This window comes from Enoplosus armatus, chromosome 2 (assembly GCF_043641665.1).
Source record: "Enoplosus armatus isolate fEnoArm2 chromosome 2, fEnoArm2.hap1, whole genome shotgun sequence".
Classification (NCBI taxonomy): Eukaryota; Metazoa; Chordata; class Actinopteri; order Centrarchiformes; family Enoplosidae; genus Enoplosus; species Enoplosus armatus.
In genome coordinates this window covers 23,097,907-23,117,063 of record NC_092181.1, presented here as the reverse complement: position 1 = coordinate 23,117,063, position 19,157 = coordinate 23,097,907, and the positions used below count along the sequence as shown (strand labels likewise).

The window sequence follows — 19,157 nt, the reverse complement described above, 5'->3', positions numbered from 1 at the left end:
TTGCAGTTCTCGTTACCTTCACTAACAATCATCTGAAATTATATTCACTTACGTCCGTATCTGCTCTCTTTGTCGTTCTCTGAAATATTTCAGTGTCTCTTTGGCTCCAGCCATGCTCTCCTCTCTCTGCCTGAGTCTCCTGCTCTTTCTGTCGTTCCACTCCCCGGTTCTCTCCTGTCAGACGGGGAACAAGAACCAGTGTCAGTCCGCTCCCTTTGTACCAGGCCACAACCTGGTGGGGGAGGGCTTTGATGTGGTCACCCTGCGGCGTAAAGGAGCCTACGTGGTTGACGTGAGGACCTACCTCACCCCAAACGGCACCTGTAATCTCTGCTCCAACCCTCTTCAAGGCAACCAGCTGCAGAAAGTAACTGATAAATAAATTAAACAATAACTGTGCAGCAACTTTAACAGTTGCACATACTTTATGTGTACATCTTAACCATGATGTTCTCACCTTCATTTTCAGCTGCCAGTCTCTGCAGTGGACTGGCGTGCACACAGCGAATGCAACGCTGACCTCCACGACAGCAGACACACCTCTGTTAGGTATCGTATAGTCTGACTCACCAGATGTAGGCTGCTGGGATAAGTCTGGCGATAAATCTGCAGGTTACTGTTTTCAAAGTCCCTGTCGTTACGTGAAACAACAGCATCAACAACCTCAGAGCTAGCAGCCTACACGCTGAAAATGGCAAGGTTTTGACAAAGATTTGGATCGTCGGTGGCTTAAACGTGAGCTCTAGTAGGTGGGATTCACCTCTAGGACACCGATGATCAAGTTATGTTTGTCTTTTTTAACAGTAAAAGTTGTAAAATCACATTTTTACAGTTCACTATTTTATGTGGCGTTTTATTTTGCAGGGATTTAACCATTTTAATCCCAGGGCTCGCCTCCCCACGTCCACATGTTCCACCAAAACAAGTTCCCCGCAGACACTATTTTGCAAGGGCACCGTCACTGCATTGTGGGCTCAGCGCCTCCCAAGACGATTGTGTTTGGTTTAAAGAAAAACAAACAAGCCAGAGCGGTTTTTTTCCCCTATCCCAGAACAACGATGGGCCAGACCTTTCTCCAAAGTGTGTAGATAGGTCTGGCTATGCGAGACGAGGTATTGTATTATACAGCATTGTATCACTGAATCACTGGGTTATACAGTGCCCTGAAAAGGTATTCCCCATCCTGATTTATTCTATTTTTATTTATTGAAGGATAATATCACTCATGTGTAAAAGTAATTATCCCCTTAGTTACTCATTCAACCAATTAACCTAAGTGAATTGATAATTTTGTTCAATTAGACTAGACACAGTCAGGCTTGATTACTGTCAGCAACGTTGAATCTAAACATCACTGAAATAGAACCTTTCCAGAAGAGTTGAGAAAGTATTACTAAAGTAGTAATATTTGGAAAGTGTTACAAAAACATTTCTGAGGCTCCGGGACTCCAACGAACCACAGTGAGAGCCAAATGGAGAAAACTGTGGTGAACCTGGCCAGCCAACCAAAACACCTCCAAGAGTGCATCGACGACTCATCCAGGAAGTCACAAGTGAACCCAGACAAACATCTAAGGAACTGCATGCCTCGCTCACCTCAGTTAATGTCCGATGCAAAATGACCTTTGAAATGGAAGAGCTTTAATGGTGATTCTTTCATGAAAACTGTGTCCACAGCTCACTGATGAAAGCTTACACCTCTCAGGACAATATAAACTGGAAGGTAGGAAACTTCTCACAGCTATTGTTTACATGAAATTAACATTTCAGAATGTTATGTCACTAATAGAACAAACAATAGAACTAACAGAACAAGAACCAGTATGCTGAATTAAAAGTATTTGCGAATGAATGGTTTTATTGATAACTGGTCATATTTGATCACTATATCATGGTGATTTTGGGTAAATATGAAGCAGCTCATGTGCTTTTATTTTTTATTTATTTTATCAGGTTGGCCTAAATTTAGATAAGTTTGTGTCAGCCAACCAGGAGGTGGGAGGAACGCGCTCCACTGCGTTTAACTTTGCTTCAGACAGGACCAGAGAGGACCGCTTCTTTTTCAGCACTCACAGGGTCACCTGCAGCCATTATGGGTAGGGTGTGAAGATCATCACAGCAAGATTTTTAAGTCAAGTTTGTTGAGATAATTTCAGTTAGTCTTATTTACTATTCTGTCTCTTTGTGTCTAGTTACCGTGTGTCAAAAAGACCGCCCATCAGCCCCGAGTTCAGAAGGGATTTGGCCACACTGCCAAGTCTCTACAACTCCTCCACCAGGGCTCAGTACAGTGAGCTCATACATACTTATGGCACACATTACATTCGCCAGGTCAATTAAAACACACACACACCATTAAAAAATTTATTTCACAAATAAAAACACCATTTTTTTTGTCTCAGCAACATTGTACTTCATTTCAGGTTTCCCTTGGGGGCCGACTCAGGCGAGTCACAGCTGCACGTACCTGTTTGTCATCACTGAATGGGCTCTCCTCAAACCAGGTACATGTAGCACACGTGTCTGCATAGTGTACACAGTGACACTGCTTTGAAAGACTGTCAAATGAACACACAGTAATATAAATCATTTGTATACTGTTATTTTCCAAACTCCATAAACTACTATTGTTTTATGTTTCCAATTTGGAATTTTAATGTTCCTGTATTTAGTTGGGGTTTTTTGGTTTTTTTTTTTAGACAAACAACCAGAGTGGTGCACAGCAATAACTAAATTTGTGTGAAGAATTTAGATTTAAGTCTAAAAGTAAATGTCAGTTGCCAAATTAGAAATGTTTGAATGTGTGTGTGAGGCATTTTAATGCACAGTTCACCGCTCTCTGCATTAAGGCACTATTTAAATGCTGTCCATTAACAATTGAATAGCATCTTATTTCCCCTCCTGTCCTCTAGGTCCACTCCTGCTTATCACAGGGTGTCTCTGTAGGCCTGGGGAAGTTGAAATTATCTAGTGTCCAACAGTCTTGCACCAAGGTCCTACAGAACCAGGACGTCTCCACCTCGTACAGCTCTGGTCTCCACCAACATTACACAGAGGTGGTAGGAGGAACTGGTTGGTTGGGGGAGTTTTCACTCACTCATGATGACTCCCTGGGCTACAGGAATTGGTTCAAGGCCCTTAAGGACCACCCGAATATTGTCTCATACTCCCTTAGGCCAATGTATGAGCTGATGCCCAATGAGATGCAGAAGGCAGGGATGAAGGCTGCCATAGAGCAGTACTTAGGAGACAATGCTGTGACAAAGTCACCCACAGAACCAAGTTGTGGAAGCCACGCTGCGAACCTGGCTTCCAACTGCTGTCCTCAACAGAACTGGAGGGGAACCCTGATAGTGACCATCGTCCGAGCCTGGAATCTACCAGGAGATTATTTTAGCAGTGCTGACGGGTGAGTAGAGTGAGGTCAGGCATCTGAAAGCGAACAATATAGATCAAATCTTAATCATCAGCTACTTTTTCCTTGTTTTTCTTCTCTTCACAGCTATGTTAAGATGTGGTACGGCTCCTTCTATCGTAGGACTGCAACTGTAATTGATTCAAACAACCCCCGGTGGAACGCTCAATATAATGTGGGCCAGGTCAGTAAATCTTCTCATTACAGATCAGCTCAAAAGAGCACACAAGAGAAACACTTGAACCCATTATTCAGCCTCAGAGAAAGCTACGCTCTGCTGTACTTTTTGTGCTGTACACTAGAGTTACTATTCCACCATCTGTGTGAACCTAGAGTAGTCAAAAAGTAAGTAAGTGATAAAGAAAAAATAAATAGATAAAACAAAATATGGAAAAAACAGAGCCATAAGTAATAACATGCTGGAGAGTGATGGTGTCCTTTTTAATCGCCTTTTCAAAACCAAAAAAGACAAAAGTAAAAGTGTAAGGAATGGATTAAACGTAAACTGCAATTCCCCGGCTAACTAGCTTACTACCTACAGTTGTAATCGAGTATTGCTTCCCAAGTATTTCTTCCCACAAGAATTGCTTAACTCAGCATTTGTATTTCTCAGCACTTACTAGCATTTCTAATGTTATTTAATATTTAAAATATCTTTTTATGAAGGTGGACACACTCTTGGACTTGAGGATAGAGGTCTGGGACAGTGACTTGCAATACGATGACCTTCTGGGATCATGTACGAAGTACTTCTTGAGACAGGGGACACACAGCTTCACCTGTGCGGCCAACACAGGCGGCTTTGAGGTCCAGTATACTCTGACCTGCGACCCTCATCTGACTGGAGACATGTGTAACCGTTACAAACCATCTCCACAGTGACAAATGCAGTTTGGGGCCACACTATTCACGAATGCTGCTTGCTTTTCTTTAGCTGGCTGGCTGCCAGAGTGCCACTGTTACACTGGAGGGAACGAGAGACGAAGTGAACAAAATTGCGCTGTAGCTACATGTAATGGGCAGATTGTTAGTGGTACTGAAAACATTTACATGCTGTTTAATGTGCTGAGCAACTAATTCACTATCAAGCCTGCAAGCTGACATTAGCAGTTTCCACTGTGAATGTTTGTTCGGTCGCTTGTTCAACTAGCTGAGTGCCACTCCACTGAGGTGACTGCTTCAGGTCTGGCATAGTGACACGAAACAGCTGTTTCTCGGTCGAAAAGCGATCGATCAACTTACTGATAAGCCAACCAGCGCCACGGGCGAGACTAACGCCGATGTCAAGATTCAGGTGGATACATGGAAATGGAGTGAAACTAGTTGACAGGAAAGCTAATGTGGTTTGATGTCCTGTTTGTTGTTCACAGTGTGACCGTCTGCTCTGCCTATGATAGACCGCTGATGTTACTGCTTCATGCTTCAAAAAGTGTAATTTTAAGTGTAATGAACCCGTCACACTGGTACACTGACACACTGTAATAAGTGAAATGGCTGAGGAGCTCATACAGTTCTTCATCAGTTCAGACATCACAAAATATTCTGTGACCTCACCTAAGTTACGGGTAAACTCACATGCTTATGTTTACTTTAAAGATCATTCATTGTGTTTGGTTTTCAACTGATTTATAATGAAAAATATAGGCCTGTTAGATCAAACATTTTGATGTAAACATTAATAACAACCAGCTGCTGTGTACTCAATTTGTGATTGGTGAATTTTGGTGGCGGGTCAGTTTATGTGTGTGTCAAAACTGTCAAATCCAGGGCGCCGCAGTAGCTCACCTGGTTTAGCATCTACCATTAAGGGTCCACCTTTCTTGTCCCTCTCTCTCTTCAGCTATCACTATGGAATAAAGGCAAAAAAATATCTTTAAAAAAAACACATCATATCCTTGCTTTGTCAATTCTTGTGTGACCTTCTCATGCAAATAAAGACTGCCAAAACATGTGCTTCATGTTCTATTTATAATCTTTTTCTGACACTCATCCTCACATTTCTGAAAGTTTTTTTCCTCAGCACACCACATGTTGATATAAACACCGTCAGCAGCCAGCCCTATTATTGACCCCAGCAAATCATAGATTTTCCACCTGTTTTGCCCACACTGTTCTGTTCTGTTTTCACACACTATCTAAAACTAACAGGCCGTCTCAGTGGCAGGCACAGGCTGAGAAAATTGTTGAGCATAAACATTGGTTTCACCCTGGGACAACATTTCATCTTTCTGGCCAGACAGCAGACATCTGTAAGATCACAAAAATACCTTTGAAGACGCTGCTGCTGGGTAACAGGATAAAAGATTTACGTAGGAAATACGTCTGACCAAATCTCTGACTGTGTCCAAAATCACTCCCTCATTCACTCAATCAATATTCCGTACGGACACTATTTTCACATTTACTAGATGTGACGCTTTCTCAATAACCTGGAATAAAATGTTTCCTTCCAGATAGTTCAGAGTTTTTTGTCCAGTTTTTGTAGGTTTGTAGATTAATGGAATTTCATGCTCACAGCATTTATTCAACACCTCCTTTCAGAATCAATGCTCAATACAATGGAGCTGAATAGATAATCCACAAAATGATCTGCGTGATATATGTGTGTGTATTTTGTTATCATTTCGTGCAAACTTTCAAATTAAAATTTTAGTTCTCTCAAGGTCATTACCTTGTCTATCTGCTGACATGACAGTATTTAAAAAAGAAAGAGAGAAAGAACAAAAAAAAGAGATAAAAAAAAAAGATTTATATTCATTTACTCTTATATCAGACAATATAACCTGCAGGTGGATCAAAGGAATATATTAGCCCCATTGTAATATTTTGGAGTGAACTCGTGAACATAAATCGCATGTGAAAATAAAAAAAAAGAGATGTCAGAAGAGTTGACATTGATTTTTTGTGACAAGAATGAAGGTGTACAATCTGTTTGATTGTTCTCAGGTTAAGGAAATAAATGAAAGTGAGGGCCTGGAAGTCATAAACGAGGCGTCTGTCAAAACAAGCCTGTGACAGAAATGGAGCTTGGTATGTTTGTAGGTTTGTAGGTATGCAATGGTTTGTATGGAAGCCTACAGGGGACTATATTAAAATGAAAATGTAAACTTGAAAATTAAAAAGTAATTCCACATTAGCATTATAGTTTCTCATATGTATGTGTTATTTGAGTAAAAATGAAAATGCAATAATCAAATTTTCAGTGTCTCTTTTGTCGCCCCAACAAACACCCACCCATTATTATATCATGATATGATTTCTTGTAAGACATGTGAAACACAGCAAAGGAACACCTGGAATGTACATTTACTGGTTGAACGACACCTGAAATAACTCTGTGACGAAAGTACTGTGTGTGTGTGTGTGTGTGTGTGTATGTATGTGTGTACTAATAGTCTAAATACCGTAGGTGTGTGATGATTCACTGATTAAACACTGGTTTAGAGAAAATAAACAAATAAATGATCTCACTTATATAGCGCTTTTCAACCTTCACAGTTCCCAAAGCGCTTTATAGCTAAGTCTCATTCACCCATTCACTCACACATTCACACACCGATGGCGACCGAGCCGCCATGCAAGACACTGGAACTTAGGGTTCAGTGTCTTGCTCAAGGGCACTTTCGCCACCATGCCGCCCTTCTTGTAAGAAGAAAAAATGTTGCCACTTGGCAACTTGTCAGCTCAGATTCAAAGTTTTACGGGAAGACATGCTTTTTGCAGCCCGATTTCCCTGAAATGTAAGATGTGGTTTGTCCTGTTTTATTGTTGTCATGCCATTTGTAAGATCTCAAGAACTCCCTGCTGTCTGAGAATAATAACGCTCCTGTTTGCAGGATTGGTCACCTCACCTAATATATAAAAGTGCTGTTACCTGCAGACTTGACAGAGTCACCACATCCTAGGCTGACTGTCTCTCCTCATCTCCATCTCACTTGAAAGATTCAAGTGAAGTATTTGAGAAACCCTGCTGAGGCCTGAACAGGTAATCTTGTTTTTAATAAATGATGCACATTAATTAACATTTAACAAGTCTTTTCACCCAAATTACAAAAATAAGTTTGGAAGGAAATTTGGTTAGTTATTTTATAATGAAATAATTTATTCTTTAAATTGTGTGTACTGACCTTTTCGGGATTTTTGGCATTTTCCTTTTAGACTAATGTAGAGCCACACATTACAATGTTATTGAAGACGTTTTGGGTTTTTTTTAGTTACATGTGCTACACAATTGATGACAGGTAGCTGTGGCTGCATCACTATGATTCCTTAGCACTGCCAAATGTACACTCCTTGTATTGACTCAACAGAAGAAGCATTAACCGGGCAGTTCAAGCTTTTAGATTTCATCTTAAATATCATGGTGCACTTGAACGAGCACAAGGTTTGACATATGCTTACAGTGCCAGAGACAGATCCTTATAGTCAAAAATGATGCAAATGAATAGAGAGACAGACAAATTACAGAGAGCACAGAGGAAAAAGGTAAACTGAAACAGTAAAAACAAGTGAACTTTAAAGAACTTAACTGTAAAGTGTTAATATTATCATCGACTTTTTAGCCAGCAAACTCCTTGATCAGCTTAATGTTTGTATTTTTGGTGATCTTTATAAGGTAACATAGTAAACTAAATACAGTACATAATACAAACAGATTCAATGCCGTTAAACTGGAAACCGACATTTTCATCATCATACAGGGTGATGAAAGTTCAAATGGAAATAATCACAGAGCCTGTTTGCTAAAAAACTGCAGTTCTTGTTAACTTCACTGATAATTACAGCTGAAATGATTCTCACTGACTTACTCTTACTCTCTCTTTCTCTCTCTAAAATAAGGTGTCTTTGGCTCCAGCCATGCTCTCCTCTCTCTGCCTGAGTCTCCTGCTCTTTCTGTCGTTCCACTCCCCGGTTCTCTCCTGTCAGTCTGGGACCCGCAGCCAGTGTCAGTCTGCTCCCTTTGTACCAGGCCACAACCTGGTGGGGGAGGGCTATGATGTGGTCACCCTGCGGCGTAAAGGAGCCTATGTGGTTGACGTGAGGACCTACCTCACCCCAAAGGGCACCTGTACACTCTGCTCCAACTCTCTTCAAGGCAACCAGCTGCAGAAAGTAATTTAAATCAGAAAAGCACAAAGACACATTTACACATACTGCAGTAAAAGACTTTGTCATACATGTTGCTAATATGTTAAACATGTTCTGACCTTTTCAGCTGCCGGTCTCTGCAGTGAACTGGCGTGCATTCAGCCGCTGCTATGTTAATCTCTACAGCAGCGCACACACCTCCATCAGGTATTCTGTGATATAAAATCATAATCACTCATAGTGTTGTAAGCATTTCCATGTTTTGATTGCAGCATTCCAGTGTCTCAACACAGATCAGCCCATACCTCTTAACATCCATCTACACTATATGGACAAACGTATTGGGCCACCTACAGGAGCTTTTATGACATATGAAGTTGGTCCCCCCTTTGCAGCTATAACAGCTTCCACTCTTCTGGAAAGGCTTTCTACAAGATTTTGGAGCGTGTCTGTGGGAATTTTTGCCCATTCATCCAGAAGAGCATTTGTGAGGTCAGACACTGATGTTGGACGAGAGGGCCTGGCTCGCAATCTCCGTTCTAGTTCATCCCAAAGGTGTTCAGTGGGGTTGAGGTCGGGGCTCTGTGCGGGCCAGTCAAGTTCTTCCACACCAAACTCATCCAACCATGCCTTTATGGACCTTGCTTTGTGCACTGGGGCACAGTCATGCTAGAACAGAAAAGGGCCTTCCCCAAACTGTTTCCACAAAGTTGGAAGCATAGAATTGTCCAAAATGACTTGGTAAGATGAAGCATTAAGATGTCCCTTCACTGGAACTAAGGGGCCTAGGCCAACCCCAGAAAAACAACCCCATAGCATTATCCCTCCTCCACCAAACTTTACAGTTGGCATAATGCAGTCAGGCAGGTAACGTTCTCCTGGCATTCGCCAAACCCAGACTCGTCCATCAGACTGCCAGATAGAGAAGCGTGATTCGTCACTCCACAGAACGCGTTTCCACTGCTCCAGAGTCCAGTGGCGGCGTGCTTTACACCACTCCATCCGACGCTTGGCATTGTGCTTGGTGATGTAAGGCTTGCATGCAGCTGCTCGGCCATGAAAACCCATGCCATGAAGCTCCCGGCGCACAGTTTTGGTGCTGATATTAATGCCAGAGCTGGTTTGGAACTCTGCAGTTATTGAGTCAGCAGAGCTTTGGCGACTTTTACGCACTATGCGCCTCAGCAGTCGGCGACCCCGCTCTGTAACATTACATGGTCTGCCACTTAGTGGCTGAGTTGCTGTGGTTCCTAAACGTTTCCACTTTGCAATAATACCACTTACAGTTGATCGTGGAATATCTAGAAGAGAAGAAATTTCACGAACTGACTTGTTGCAACGGTGGCATCCTATTACAGTACCACGTTCGAATTCAGTGATTCCCATTCTTTCACAAATGTTTGTAAAGGCAGACTGCATGGCTAGGTGCTTGATTTTATACACCTGTGGCAATGGGACTGAATGAAACACCTGAATTTAATGATTAAGAGGAGTGGCCCAATACTTCTGTCCATATAGTGTATCTTTACTGAAGCTAAATGCAAGAAAACTTGAAATAGTGATTGTTGTTTAAATCTGATTTTTAGGCTGATTTTATTGTTATATCAGTGCCTCTGGATGATGTCGGGCATCCAAATTCCAGGAGTGGAAAGTAACGTTTACTCAAGTACTCTACTTAAGTACAATGTTGAGGTACTTTACTCGAGTAATTCCATTTTAAGCCACCATTTTATTCTACTAATTTCAGCGGAAAATGTTATTGTTGCTCCACTACATTTATTTTAAAGCTTCTTTGCAGATTCAGATCATTGAGACAAAATATAATTAACATATAATGATGATGTATCATTATATATTAAACTAGCCAGCACTATATAAAGTAGTTAAAATTAGCCCCTCCTTTACCAGCTGCAACATTAAAGTGATGTTGCATCAATAATTATAATACAATAATATAATATTATTCTGGAGGGGGTCATTCTGCATAATGAGGACTTTTACTTTAGGTACATAAGTATATTTTGATGCTAATACTTTTGTACTTTTACTCAAGTAAAATTGAGTTGACTGAGTGTTTTTACACTGTGGTGTTGCTTCTTTTACTCAAGTAAAAGATCGGAGAGCTTCTTCCACCACTGTCAAATTCTGATGATTGTTAGCAGTGCTGAGACAAATTAACCTGTTGTGAAAACTTGACTTACTATCTTATGACTCCACATTCATTGTTTCAGTCTAGGCTCTGATTTTACATCACAAGTTCACATATTTTCTTGGGTGTCATTCCTAGCTTTAGGAAAGAGTGGTGGAAGTTTGCTAACGCTGGTAGATCTTAAAAATGGGTGTCATTCCCCTTTCATAAGCATTTATAATTAAGAGCAGTATCCCATCTCACAGACTCACACAGCTGGTGTCTTTCATATCCTTAATTGGTGTAATTTATTAAATGTATTGCTGTGCATTTTCCAATAATGTTGTTGTATTTTGTTGGAATAATATAATAATAATAATAATAATAATATGTCACTTGTGTGCCCACAGCTCACTGCTCAGAACATACGCCTACCAGGACAGTTACACCTGGAAGGTAGGAAACATTTCCCAGCTATTGTTGAAAGAAATGTACATATCATTTATATATTTATTGTGATTTGGATTGGTCATGTTTATTACGATTGGGACATCAAGCAGCTCATACTGTCCTTCTCTGTCAGTTTGGACTAGATTATAGGAAGTTTCTCAACCTGGAGGTCGGGGGAACACGTTCCACTGCGTATAACTTTGCTACAGCCAGGAGCAAAGAGGACCGCTACACCTTCAGCACACACAGGGCCACCTGTGGACATTACAGGTAGGGTGTCAAGACCCCTGCCATATCACAACAGAATCTCAGATTTGTCATCAGTTTGCATACACGTGTAATTAACATAATTAATGTAAATAACTATGGTATCTTTTTGCGTTTAGTTACCGTGTGTCGAGCAGGCCGCCCCTCAGCTCTGAGTTCCGCCAGGATTTGGTGAGACTGCCCAGTTACTACAGGTCCTCAACCAGGGCCCAGTACAGACGGCTCATAGAGACCTACGGCACTCATTATATCCGCCAGGTTAAAACACACACACACACATCACTTTTATTTTCATGCTTCACAGAATAAAGGACACCATATTTTTATTTGTCAAAAACATTTTATTGTATGTAATTTCAGGTTTATCTTGGGGGGCGATTCAGGCGAGTCACATCTACACGTACCTGTTTGTCCTCACTGAATGGGCTCTCCTCATACCAGGTATGTGTAGCACACGCCTAGTGAAGGCAGTCAAAACACATACACACCCTCTGTACCAAAAATAACATCTAATATACCCTCCTGTCATCTAGGCGCACTACTGCTTATCACTGGGTCTCAAAGTAGGCCTGGGGAAGATCAAACTGCCCGCTAATCAAAAGACCTGCACCAAGGTCCTACAGAACCAGGACGTCTCCACCTCTTACCGCTCTGGTCTCCATCAACACTACACTGAGGTGGTAGGAGGCAGAGGTTGGGTGGGGGAGTTTTCACTCACCCGTAACGACTCCCTGGGTTACCGAAATTGGCTGAAGACCCTCAAGGATCACCCTGATGTTGTTCAGTATTCCCTAAGACCGTTGTACGAGCTGGTGCCATACTGGACACGAAGGATAGGACTGAAGGCTGCCATAGAGCAGTACTTAAAAGACAACGCCATCAGGACCCCGTCAAGACAACCCTACTGTGGCAGCCGTTACACTAACCTGGCGTCCAACTGCTGTCCTAAACAAGCCTGGAAGGGGACACTGGTGGTGACCATCGTCCGAGCCTGGAATCTGAAAGGAGATTTTTGGGGAAAAACTGAGGGGTGCGTAGAAAACAAGTCAAGATTTAGAGGGAATGCATCAAACACAAATACTGATACAGTTATGTGCTTTTCCATGTTTTTTCCAATTCGCAGGTATGCTAAGATGTGGTACGGTTCCTTCTACCGCAAGACTCGAGTGATCAGGTCAAACTACCCTCGCTGGAACGCTCGTTACTATCTGGGAAAGGTCAATACTAATCTCCTCTTCACAGATCAGCTCAAAAGTGTACCCAGACAGAAAAGCAAATCCCTTTAACCTCAGAAAAAGCTGAGGTCTGAATGAATTTTTAAAGGAACAATTCAACATTTTGGGAAATACGCTTATTTGCTTTCTTGCCGAGAGTTAGATGTGCAATAAATATGAAGCCACACAGCCCTACAAAGTTAAAATGTAGTACCTACATATTTGGTCAAATTTGAGTTAAGACCTTACAGAACAATGAAAATGATTATACCATAGAAAGTGTACTTTTTGGGACTAAAACCAGAAATTCACCAGAAAACAGGTAAAAACCAAATTACATTGACCATGCATTCTGGCTAGTTAAGGCTAGTGCTAATGCAGTCACCGCTCTCTGCTTTCGTAAGGCAGTACAATCGGGTAGCTTACTGTTAATTAATGAGCTTTAGAGGTGCTGGTAGACGAATTTTGTTACCTTTGGACAGAGCTAGGCTAGCTGTTTCCCCCTGAATCCTTTCTTTGTGCTAAGCTAAGCTAATCAGCTGCTTGCTGTAGCTTCATATTTATCGTACAAACATGAGCTTGGTATCAGTCTTCTCATCTAACTCTTGGCAAGAAAGCAAAGAAGTGTATTTCCCAAAATATTGCATTAGATGTTATTGTGTTTTGTTCCATATCAGTAGCTATATCTGAACAATTAACTGACTTTGCATTAAAGTGGGACTGCCTTCTATTCTGTTCCTGAATTTTCTTCCGTCAACTTTTATACTCCAGTTTACGAAACACTGTCAGCTAGCTGTGCTTATCGTGTGGTTTGATGTGATTGGTTGTGAAAACCAACCAAAGCAATTGCAAATTTGTAATCTGTATAGGACGTTGAGCAAGTGGACAAATGGAACACAACAAATACCTTTCAGTCAACACTAGATATAGTGTGTTTTTATATTATTTCGGTTTAACTTTCAGACATTTTTTTACAAAGGTGGACACACACATGGGTCTGAAGATTGAAGTCTGGGATGAAGACTGGGGCAGAGACGACCGTCTGGGATCATGTATCAAGTACTTGCGCCAGGGTACACACAGGTTCACCTGCCCAGCTAAGAGAGGCGGCGTCGAGATCCTGTACACTCTGACCTGCGACCGTCACCTAACTGGAGACAGGTGTAACCAGTACAAACCATCTCCATATTGAGAAAGGCATTCTTGGTGGCACGCTCAATGCAAATGCTGCTGGCTTGTCTTTAATCAAGTATGATTACTTTCTCTAAATGCAATGACCCAGACAGTCACACACTATTTTGACACACAGGTTATAAGTAGAATGGCTGTCAGACTATTCAGTTTCCTACTTTAAAGACTCAATTACATATTTTTGGACTATGTAAATGAGAGGTATATCTATTTACTTGACATATAAATATTCAGCATTGTATGTGTTTCTCAACTTAATTTCGGTGGTAGTTTAGTGTTAACCTTTACATGAAGCGACTTCTCAGTCAATGTGGGAGAGATAGTAGTCCTACGTGATCCTGTTTAATCCTATTTTGAATGTTGGTGGTGGGGCCACATTTGGATAACAGATTTGTTTTTGTCATATAAAGAAGCTGATGATGCTTTTCTGAATTCATTTTCAAATCTGTCATGAGTATGATTAGAGATACATCTTTTTTGTGTTGTCTTTCTCTTTCCAATAAAGACTGTCAAAACATGTAAAGGCTTTCTTTGAAGCTCCTCTCATCAACCTTGGTAACACTTTTATAATACGGGTACAAAACACATGCTTCAGTAATATATAACTAACGCATGGCCCATAATGTCAAAGCATGAAATAATGCAGGATGAATCATGAATTCCTGTTGCTCACCAATAATAAATAAACAAGTCACTATGTTTATGTGATTGATAACGCTTAATGTATCATCAATTCAAGATTGTTAATTACTTAAAACATTAAATCATATGGCACCAAATCCAGCAACCAGTTGTAGAAAAGGGCATATCATGCATTCGATTAGCCTCTTCTTTTACTCAAGAGTTGGTGTAGACCAAAACAGCACTTAACTGACTGTTAATATTGGAAATACCTCACCAGAAACACCACTCCACATGAATGCAAATTGTTATGTGGCCTTAAAAACAAACTCTGAGATTGAGATCTCTGTGGGGCGCCAGTCATATTTCAGGAGCCTGGTTGTAACTCCACCAATTAATATTCATTTTCTGAGCACAATCATTCTAGACCGCCCACCCAGAGTATAAAAGAGGTGTTGATTTAATGAAAACCAACTGTGTAACCTCTATGATAATGAGTGATTGACCCCTTAGGTGTGACTGTAGGTGCGCTCTCCACAGGTTGTCCGGTAAGAACAGGAACGATGGGTCAGTGATGGGTCAATGAATCCACTACTCTACTGTGTACTGTAGTGAACTGTGAGTGGGCTGACGGTGGGTGAACACTGAGCCTGCTTCTGCTTTCTGCCTGTTAAAAGGATTTCTGGGTCTCAATATTATAAAGAGTACGATCTAGACCTGCTGTATATGAAATGTGCCCTGAGATGTTATTCTCTGGCGCTAGTTGAATTGTCCATGGTTTGTTTCTGCTGCCCCCAAGTGGCCAAAAGTCTGTTATTGCAGGTTTAATTAGCCTGTTGAGCAGTGGACTCTTGCTACCAACAAATACGTTACGATTCAAAATACTAAATAAATATTAATATTACTTCTTCACCTGAACCAGGCAACTGTTTTCTAACAGTCTTAATGTTTTTTTTAATGCGCTAATACCTCATAGCTGTAGGTTTTTGTCGAAGTGGCTCCATTAATTATCTTCTGCTGCCAAATGACAAACGCTGAGCAAAAACATAAAAGGAGCCCATCATCCTGCTCGGGGTACCGGGTGGTGGTTTCCTACACTCCCTGTCTGACACACAGTGGGGTGTAAAATGTAAAAGCGCTAATAAGTGCCCCCTCCCTCTCATGTCTCCATGCCTCCTGTGGTTGAAGGTTTCCTGTGTGGCGTTTATTCACTGTGTAAAAACCAGCTCCTGCCGCGACCACTGGATTCTTTCCTCTCATCTTTGGAAATGCCGATTGATTCAAACGACCTCACGGAACAGCCTGCAGGCGGTGTGAGCCCCCCCCCTCCGGTCCTCACTGTCCGACACACGTGTATCTAATTTAGGTGACTGTGCCCCTGACAGCGCCGCGGTTTCCGTCAGGAGGAAATGATGGAGAAGGAAAGTTTCTGACGCCTCTCCGTTTTGTCGGGACTGTCCGCAGGAAAACTGGAGCTCGTTTCTCGCTCGTCCTCATCGTAACACACAGACACTGTAAATCTGAAACAAAAAATCTGTATGGATTCGGGATTAATCGGGTCTCCGACACTGAAATGTCTCAGGATTGGAAATGCAGCTCCACGCCTGCCTGTTGCTTTTTATTATCACAACAGGTAAGGAAATATGTATATATGTCATTATGTAGGCTACTCATTTTATTATCACTGAACTTTGCATTTGGACGCATTTTAGCTGAAACTGCTATTTGATTATCTGCTTGTTTTAAAGTAAGTCACAGTAGTGCTGCTCTGTTGTAAACACGAAATAAATTGGGAGGTAAGCAAGTTTCTGCATATAGAGTTGAGTTTTGTGGTAACCTGAATGCCTCTAGCCCAAATGTTAGGGGTCATCAGGACAGATCTGTTACACAAAATTGGGTTTATGTCAATCTCATTTTATCTTTACCTTTTCATGCCTAAAAATAGTTCAAATGACATTATCTGAGAATGAAAAATACCCCTTTGGTTGAACTACCCACAGCCTATGTCCATAAACATCATCACACAGAGGTCTGGAGATTTAGAGCGATTCCCTCTTTTACCAGCATCTCCTTTTCTTTCCTCAGATAAAACATTGGCCTTGTCGCACCACGACTGTGGTGGAAATGTCAGCCTGGACCAAGAGCCTGCTGGTCACATCCATCTCACTTTACCTGGACTTTTTACTGACACCAACAGACTCAACACCACGAAGCACCAGTCTGACAAGACCTTACCGGTCTCTATTTGCACTTGGATGATAGGTATCCCTCTGGGTCGGTCGGTACTTTTAAAGTTAATATGGTTGGAAAGTGGTTCGAACGTATCAGTGCGTTGTGTTTGGACCGAGGAAGATCAGGTCCTGGAGAGCGGGGGGTCGGCTCTGCTCGTTGGCTGTGATAGGAACAAAGCCAACCTCACTTGGACAGGAGCGGGACACTCCTCAAATGAAATTCAGGCGTCCTATTATGGTGAGAAAGGGTTATCCAGTTTAGTTTATTGAGTCAGTATGGCTCACTCGGTTGCACCCTGATCACGAGAGTTTGATCTAATTGTCGTAATAACATTTGGATCAAACTTGATTTAGAGCTGTGTTTGGATCATGTCCCAATGAATACATGAAAAGTATTTTTGGTTTACAGCAGAAGAAGGATGTTATAATTACTTTGACCGTGCGTTGTGTAACTGTGGAAACAAATGTGTTCAAAATGTGCTGCGAGCTGTAAATCTGTTGGAAAGTTCTTGTCACACTTGCTGTGGTGTGAGAGTCAGAGGGATGTTATGTTGTTGTGATTTCCACTCTGTCTCTCCTCACCCTGTCCCTCTCTGTTTTTGTGTTTGTTCCTGGTCATCCAGTCCAGGAAGATGAGAGGAATTCCTCGGAGGACCACACCAGCCCACATTCAGACCAAGACCTCTTACGTTGGTCTCACACAGGAACCAGCTTTACAAGAACAGCTCCTGTAGGTCAAGAGGTGGTGAGAGGGACTGAAGGGGGCAGAGGTCGCCTCTATGAAGATCTGGAGTGGAGTTCTGGGACTCAGGCTACGTCTAGTCCCTCCTCTCAAGACCCGGGCCTGCTGCAACCCACCTCACCCCTGCAGGGACTCACTGTGGCTGGGAGAGCCGATAGGGAAACTCTCCCTCTTCCTGAGGAAGCACCAAACAATGGAGCGGATACATCTGGAGCTGCTCACCTCACTGACGGTCCCATGTCTGCCAGAGAGAGAACACACCCCTATTTTCAGCACAGTACAGACACACTGTTTCACACAGCAAACGCAGAAACAAACTCGAGCAACGGGCTCCGTCAAACCCAGATGGCACTGACACATGCAACGGCCAGTAGCTCCAACACCTTGCATGGCACAGAAACACACAAATATACAGTCACTCAGACATCTGCCACCACACCAGCTCAGCTCACTGTGTCCAGCTCAAGCGTCCCACCTCTCACCTCTTCTCCCCCTGAACTACCTTCCTGGACAGCCTGGGAGAGTGGCACCATCCTAATCCCACGCGGCGGAGATGTTAGTGGGGCACTTGGAAAGAAACTACCACATTCCTGGAGGAGCCAGCGAAGCACAGACAGACTTAACTCTGATCTGAGCTCCGCCGTCACCTCTGACCCTTTACAATCAGCCACCGAATCTCATCAGGATGACTCGAGCAGTGCACATACTGATTCTGTGCCCACAACGTCTTCATCATCATCATCATCATCATCATCCTCCCAGGGCCCCGGCAGGACTCATTCACCCACCGCCCACATCGCAGAGCTTGACACTGCTGTTGATACTGCGGAGGCTGCTTCATTTCATCCAAACATGAGTGGAACTGACTCATTTGTATCTGCTGTCACCGGTCAAACTGCTGCGTTTGAGTCCTCCGATGAACTTGAAAACACGGAGATGCTTCAGGCTTTCACTTCTTCTACACAGAGTCAAACAAACTCTCCACAGAGCACAGAGAGCGTCACACACTCCCCGCCTCCCGACACATCCACCTCATTCCCACAGACAAGCAAAGAGGACACACAAAGACATCCTGTCAGTGCATACATGACTACTAACACTATCTCCTCCTCGCCTGATGTTACCAAAGTTGATGACTGGACTTCGAGTTTCACAGGTTCCTCTTCCACACCCACAGCAGCACTGACGTTGGGAGATGTAGTCCAGAACTCTGACACTGAAACGTATACACTGCGTCCCACGCACACACTCTTACATGACACCTTGCCCATAAATTCACCGACTCCTGCTCCTCATTTGTCATCCAGTATGTCCATACACTCTTCTACACCTTCATACGTGCTCCAAACACACACTACATTTCCTGGCAGTTCACATTTCACCCACACACCCCCGCCTTTGCCCTCCACTACCACTGAATCTGCTGCACACACACCCCTTATCGACCACAAAACCATGCCTATACCCTCACAAACCCCAACAATCAAATCTGCATCTCCACACACGCCTCACACACGTAACCACCTGCCTTTGCCATCTTCTACTAATGTCCCAGCTACGCATAAACAGTCCCACGACTATATCACTACTACACATACTTCTCTGCTCTCACTCACAACTGCAAAATCAGAGTATGGACATGCAGATAGAGAGGTAGAAGTAGAGAAAGAGGATGAGCCTCTGCAGTTGTTTCCCAGCAGTACAACCACACAAACACCCACAGCTGGACCTCCACCCTGGACAACCCCACATCCTCGCCAGAAGAACCGTACGACACTCACACCTTCTGTTTTAACCTCCGTACCCAGTC

General features: G+C 42.6%; 2 protein-coding genes across 2 annotated transcripts; both read left to right on the top strand.

Annotated features, from left to right (window-relative positions):
- The first annotated feature begins 112 nt into the window (after positions 1–112).
- LOC139291000 (perforin-1-like) lies at positions 113–4,297 on the top strand. Its single transcript, XM_070912876.1, has 9 exons — positions 113–367; positions 470–549; positions 1,678–1,723; positions 1,954–2,096; positions 2,193–2,331; positions 2,424–2,504; positions 2,913–3,409; positions 3,503–3,599; positions 4,082–4,297. Exons 1-9 carry the CDS (start codon positions 113–115, stop codon positions 4,295–4,297), a joined length of 1,554 nt encoding a protein of 517 aa, XP_070768977.1.
- A 3,017-nt stretch (positions 4,298–7,314) lies between these two features.
- LOC139298638 (perforin-1-like) lies at positions 7,315–14,270 on the top strand. Its single transcript, XM_070921332.1, has 10 exons — positions 7,315–7,400; positions 8,255–8,527; positions 8,631–8,710; positions 11,042–11,087; positions 11,215–11,351; positions 11,468–11,606; positions 11,709–11,789; positions 11,882–12,378; positions 12,472–12,565; positions 13,542–14,270. The coding sequence occupies exons 2-10, from the start codon at positions 8,273–8,275 to the stop codon at positions 13,752–13,754; spliced, it is 1,542 nt and encodes a 513-aa protein (XP_070777433.1). The 5' UTR covers positions 7,315–7,400; positions 8,255–8,272; the 3' UTR covers positions 13,755–14,270.
- The last annotated feature ends 4,887 nt before the right edge of the window (positions 14,271–19,157 follow it).

Coding starts and splice junctions, on each gene's coding strand:
- LOC139291000 (XM_070912876.1), top strand. CDS start 113: ATGCTCTCCTCTCTCTGCCTGAGTCTCCTGCTCTTTCTGTCGTTCCAC. Junction 550..1,677: donor AGCAGACACACCTCTGTTAG/GTATCGTATAGT, acceptor CTGTGTCCACAG/CTCACTGATGAAAGCTTACA. Junction 3,600..4,081: donor CTCAATATAATGTGGGCCAG/GTCAGTAAATCT, acceptor CTTTTTATGAAG/GTGGACACACTCTTGGACTT.
- LOC139298638 (XM_070921332.1), top strand. CDS start 8,273: ATGCTCTCCTCTCTCTGCCTGAGTCTCCTGCTCTTTCTGTCGTTCCAC. Junction 8,528..8,630: donor AAGGCAACCAGCTGCAGAAA/GTAATTTAAATC, acceptor TGACCTTTTCAG/CTGCCGGTCTCTGCAGTGAA. Junction 11,352..11,467: donor GCCACCTGTGGACATTACAG/GTAGGGTGTCAA, acceptor TTTTGCGTTTAG/TTACCGTGTGTCGAGCAGGC.